Source organism: Condylura cristata, unplaced genomic scaffold (assembly GCF_000260355.1).
Source record: "Condylura cristata isolate star-nosed mole 26May11 unplaced genomic scaffold, ConCri1.0 scaffold00018, whole genome shotgun sequence".
NCBI lineage: Eukaryota > Metazoa > Chordata > Mammalia > Eulipotyphla > Talpidae > Condylura > Condylura cristata.
Genome location: NW_004567119.1, coordinates 21485848 through 21491101, shown reverse-complemented (window position 1 = coordinate 21491101; position 5254 = coordinate 21485848). Strand labels below are relative to the sequence as shown.

Genomic DNA, 5254 nt, shown 5'->3' with positions numbered 1-5254 from the left:
CTGGGCTCTCCGCCACACCCTGCCGCCCTGCTAGCCCAGCCTCCAGGCTCAGGTGCGCCCACTTCCGCAGGCCCCCACCACACTCCAGGTGTGCACCATCAGGCATGCGTGTCCTGGTCCACACTCCCCAGTGCCTCCCGCATTCAAGGCTGCAGGTGATAGCCAGAGGCTGACGACACAAAGGCCTGAGTAATCTTCATTTACGCCACACACAGGTAGATGCTATCATCCAACATTTCTTTCTCATTTTGACTTATTTCACTTTGCATAACCTCCTGCAAACAGCAGTTCATTTTTTTTTCAGCAGTTCATTTTTTAAAAAAAAAAGATTTATTTATGCATACAAGAACTGGGGTACAGGCCAGAGGTACAGGGGATGAGAGGCTTCACCAGAGACAGAGTGGGGAGCAGAACAGGCAGATGGACGAAGTACACTGCTGGGGGGTGAGACAGGAGAGGTCAGCCGCGCCAAGGGGGTGAGCTCCCTGGCCAGGGACTGAACTCCCCACCGGATAACTTCTTAGTGCTGAGACTTAACCCCTTGCGCCACTAGGGAGGCCCCAAATTTTCATTTTTAATAGTCAAATAGTATTTCATTGTGTACATTTACCACACTTTCCCTATCAGTCATTTTATTAATTTCCTAAAATGTTTAACTGCAGGATTTTCTGCAGATGCCTCCTCCCTGGCCACTCATGTGCTAATATGCTGCCCGGGTTCTGCCCGCCCTTACTGCTGGCCAGCGGCTCTCGCAGGGCACTTGCCGGCCGGGGAAGGACAGGCAGGTGGCCATCCTTCTTGAGTAACTGGCGCAGCTGACCTTCCTGAGGTAACCATCTCATGGTCCGTCAGTTGATAGAAATGGTATGAAGTGTTGGGCCCCCAGAGGCCCAGGTGTGGGCTCCCAGCCCTGCCCCGCCTCCCCAGGTGACTTGATTTAGCCATTTGGCCCTTCTGACCATCCTGTTCCTCACCTGCACAACATTTCCCTAAGGAGCCCCGGAGCAGAGACACGGAGCTGAGACCTTGGGCAAGCGCCTAGGACTGTTCTCAAGACTGAAGTTTTCACTTTTAGCTTAAGAACTCATGCAGTCTTTTTCAAATGGCCCCATAATTGGTCCTGATGTTGAGCTTTCAAACGCAGGGAAATTGGCTTTCCTGGAAGCTGGCCTCGGCCTGCCAGGTTGTCTCTGAGGTTCTCCTTTCCTTGCCTGGTGCAGGCTCTGGGGACTCAGGTGGTCCCACTGGGGAGGGGCAAGGGGAAGGGGCAGCATCAGGGCCATGCGGAAGTACAGGCTAGAAAGCAGAGCAATGATGAGGTTGAAGCAAGGTTGCCGGGTCGGGAAGATTGTCGGGGAAGGAAGGCCCAAGAGCTCAAGCTGAGCAGCGTGCCCCTGGGTGTGGTCACTGCTGCTGGGGAGCCGCTCCCAGGCTCGGTGGGGCTGGACAGGCCTCCCCGGGCTCCCGGAGAGGCTGGTCAGCCCACCTCCTGGCCTTGGCGGGAGAGAGCTCCGGAGTGGGCAAGAGCCCGCGGCCCTGACTACTCCATTTCCTTTCCTCTCTCATTTGTCCTGAAGTGTTAGGCACGCGTGGCGTCCACACACCACCTGTGGGTCTTCCTTCCATCCTTGCCCACTGGTCTTGAAGGTCCCCCACACCTCATGGCTGGGTGCCAGCCCCTCCCCTTTGGGGTCACGCTGGAGCTGCCCTGCCAGTCTCTGAGGACTGGGCTGGCTGATGGCCCTCACTGGTTGGCGAGGGCTGGGAGCCCCCTGGTGTCAGGCCTTGGGGACAGCCAGGCCTGGCTGTCCAGGCTGGGCTGTGCGGTGGTCAGGCCCAAGACTCAGGCCACCTGCCCTGGTGCTCTCCTTCCCGCAGGCCGGCAGGGGCCGTGCTGGCGACTCAGCAGTGTGCGTGCTGCCACCTTCCTGTTCCGTCAGCCCCAGACTCAGGTACTAGTGGCCTCTTGAGGGGCAGGTGGGGTCTTGGAGGCCTGAGAGAGGCAGAGCGGGGGGTGGGGTGGGGAGAAGGAGGGGAGCTGCCACTCTAAGCCCTGTGGTTTTCCTGTGGCCCCCAATTACTCTTTATGTGCTCCCCATCTCTTCCTGGCAACAGTCCCTAACCCCAGGCTGTTCCCATCCCCACAGTGTGGACCTCCTGGAAGAGGACTCAGAAGTCTTCAAGATGCTGCAGGAAAATCGAGAAGGGCGGCTGCCACCCCGCCAGTCCAGTTCCTTTCGACTCTTACAGGAAGCCCTGGAGGCTGAGGAAAGAGGTGAGACCCCGGGGACTCTGGCGAGGAAGGAGGTTCCCAGGACGCCCCCACGCTGGCCCTGCCTGGGCATGTTATTGAACTAGTATTTCCCAGTTCGCAGCGGGTGCCGAGGGCATGGACCCAGAAGCCATAGTTCTGAACCAGGGGGGCTGATGGCATGACAGGGTTCCTAGGGGCAGCCCAGAAGGGGCCAGCTGAGGCCCGGAAATGCCAGGGGAAGGAAAGCAGAGGCTGGCAGGGGCTGCGTCCCCCAGGACTGGTGGAGGAAGAGGGATTTGACTTGGCTCTTGAAGAAAGCTCAAGACTTTAACAGATGACCTTGAGATGGTGGCGGGGACACTGTGGAATGTGGAGGTTGGCAAGTAGTGTGTGTTTTGCTGTGGGAGTAAGGGAATGGCTGGGTCTGGCAGCCTGGAGGGCGCCTTGGAGGTTAGATTGCGGCTGTGAGGACTCTAGTGTCAGGCTGAGGAGTTCCCTACCCCAGAGGGCCCAAGGGACAGTGCCAGCAGTGAATGAGGTGTTGCAGTGAGCAGCAGGGAGGCAAGGACTCTGGCCAGTGTTGAGAGATTCCTGCAGCAAATGTTTGCTGTGGTGGACCAGGTGTGTGGAGTGAGAAAGCGGTAGCAGTGGCAGTTGTAACACCCCTGCTGAGGTTCTTTTGGTATGGACGGGCCTGCCGAGGTCCCGGGGAAGTAGATAGACTGCAGGTGTGTGTGTGTGGGGGGGTGTGTTGTGGGTGTGGGCACATGCGTGCACCTTAGCCCAGGGGAGAGGAGGAGGGCCAGGCCTGGGTGGTGAGAGGTGGGACAGGCGAGAGAAATATCTGAACTGTTGAGTATCTAGTGTCTGCTGACACTCATCTGACGTTTATCTGTTATGGAGGTGGGGCCTGGGTGAGAAGTTCTGGAGCAAATCTTGTGCATCATGACCTGAGGCCTGGGCAGGCCCCAGGAGAGGGAGGGCCCAGGGAGGGGGCAGGGTGAGGGCCATAGGGCCTTAAGGCTGGACAGTGACTTCACCTGCCTGGGGCCTCCATGGCCTGGGCAGGGCCCCGCACCTGCCCACTGACATCTGTGTGGCGTCTGCATGCATCCAAGGCCAGATGCAATCATGCTCCTAAAAGCACTTCGAAAGCCGTACAAAGGTACAGCTGTTATCGGAACTGCTATCTATTCATACCATAAGTCAGACACTCCTGAGGTTGCCTTAGCTCCAGCTCACTCATCCTTGAATGCGCTTCCTGTGTTTGACCAGCTCAGCCAAGGTGATCTGGCTTCCTTCCTCTAGTGCCCACTCTAATGCCAATGCTGCTTTAGAGGCCCACTTGTGGGTCCCCAGGAGCTGTGTTGGAGGTGTAGGGGCATGAATAGGCAGCCTGGGTGCTGTTGCCACGGAGCCGCTGACAGGTGTGTCTGCCCCACCCAGGTGGCACGCCTGCCTCCCTGTCCAGCTCGCTGAGCCCCCAGCCCTCCCTGCCCACCTCCAAGGCCCTGGTCACTCCACCCAGGCTCCACATGTGTGAGAAATGCAGCACCAGCATTGCGTGAGTGTCACGGCTGGGGATGGGGTGGGGTCCAGGCCGGTGGAGGGCATTGGCTCCGTTGAGGTGGGTCATTCTTTTCCAGGCTTCTTAGGGTAAGTGTTCTTCCTGCTGAGTGTCCTCTCTTCTCCCCAAGGGTATGTGAGAAATGCCCCCGCTTTTGCTTCTCTCCAGGACCGCAGAGCCTCTGAGCCCTGCCTCTAGATGAGGCGCCTCCTCCTGGAAAATCTTGCTCTTAGCCCATTTTCACCCCCTTTGGGGCAGGGTGAATTTCCCAGAGGTTGGTTCATTCTTCTCAGTGGGTGGCGTTCTAATGCAACCTCATTCTCTGGAAAAATTGCTGAATGTACCTCTCCCAGGTACATTCTTCAGTAACAGTGTTAAGGGTCAGGTGACTTTTGGCAGATTCTTTCACCTCCAGGGCTCCTGGTTTTGTATTTTTCCTGCAGGAGGGATGTTATCTACTTCTGTGCTAAAGCAAGGAAGTATCTTGGGGTGGGGTGGGGGGTGGTGGGGTGTGTGTGTGTCTCAGAGTCCCACAGGCTTGTTAAGACAGGGTGGTGGGACACACCCCCAGTTTCCTCTGCAGGAGGCCCTTGCCCAGGATGGCATCTCCACCTGTCCCAGGTGATGCGCTGGTGCAGGCCCTGGCACCTGGGACCTCACTTTGGTTCTCCAGGACTTGACCTGCCTGTGTGTGGGAGGAACTGCTCCCCCCTCCTCCCTTTCCCCTTGCTCTCCTTTTCTTTTTCTTTTCTCTTTTGGATTAGAGGTTTGGGTGGAGTGGGGTCGTTGAAAGGAGATTCTGACAGCAGGCTTGGGGGGGTCAGGGTCTGAGGCTTGGGGGTTTTCTCAGGCTCTGACTCTGGGCTGGGCTTGTGCTTCCTCAGAGTGGGACTGGCAGGACCGGCCTGGTGCTTCCACCCAGTCCCCGCCTCAGGCTAAAGGCGCCCCCTCTTCTCCTGCAGGAACCAGGCTGTGCGCATCCAGGAGGGGAGGTATCGCCACCCCGGCTGCTACACCTGCGCAGACTGTGGGCTAAACCTGAAGATGCGGGGACACTTCTGGGTGCAGGACGAGCTGTACTGCGAAAAGCACGCCCGCCAGCGCTACTCGGTCCCCTCCACCTTCAGCTCCCAGGCCTGAGCCGGCTCTGGGCCCCTCAGTGCTGTGGCCTGGGCCTGCCTAGCAGTGGGCGTGGGCGGGAGGGGCCTCTTCCCCTCACTGGGTGAGGCTGGGTTTTGGGTGCCCAGGCAGCCTCACCTTCCCAGGCCTCTGCTGGAGGCTCCTCCCCCTCGCAGCACCATGTGCCAGCGCGGGCGGTGGGTGCTGCATGGAAAGCAGCAGGGGAAACTGCTGGGATTCGGAGGAGGGGTGGGCCCGAGGCTAAATGTTGTCACTGTGTAAAGTTTTTGACCTATGAGCTCTTATAAATATCC

The 5254-nt window shown here is 58.3% G+C and overlaps 1 protein-coding gene across 4 annotated transcripts in view; it reads left to right on the top strand.

Annotated features, from left to right (window-relative positions):
* The window catches only part of PDLIM2 (PDZ and LIM domain 2 (mystique)), a 14043-nt gene extending 8789 nt beyond the window's left edge, over positions 1 to 5254 (top strand). For 3 of the 4 annotated variants that reach the window (XM_012726739.1, XM_012726740.1, XM_012726738.1), the window contains 4 exons: positions 1879 to 1952; positions 2148 to 2275; positions 3701 to 3818; positions 4784 to 5254. In XM_012726739.1, coding sequence (XP_012582193.1) covers positions 1879 to 1952; positions 2148 to 2275; positions 3701 to 3818; positions 4784 to 4961 — 498 coding nt within the window. In that variant the 3' untranslated portion in view covers positions 4962 to 5254. The remainder of the gene's footprint in view (positions 1 to 1878; positions 1953 to 2147; positions 2276 to 3700; positions 3819 to 4783) is intronic. The other variant, XM_004685231.2, reaches the window with a different exon arrangement.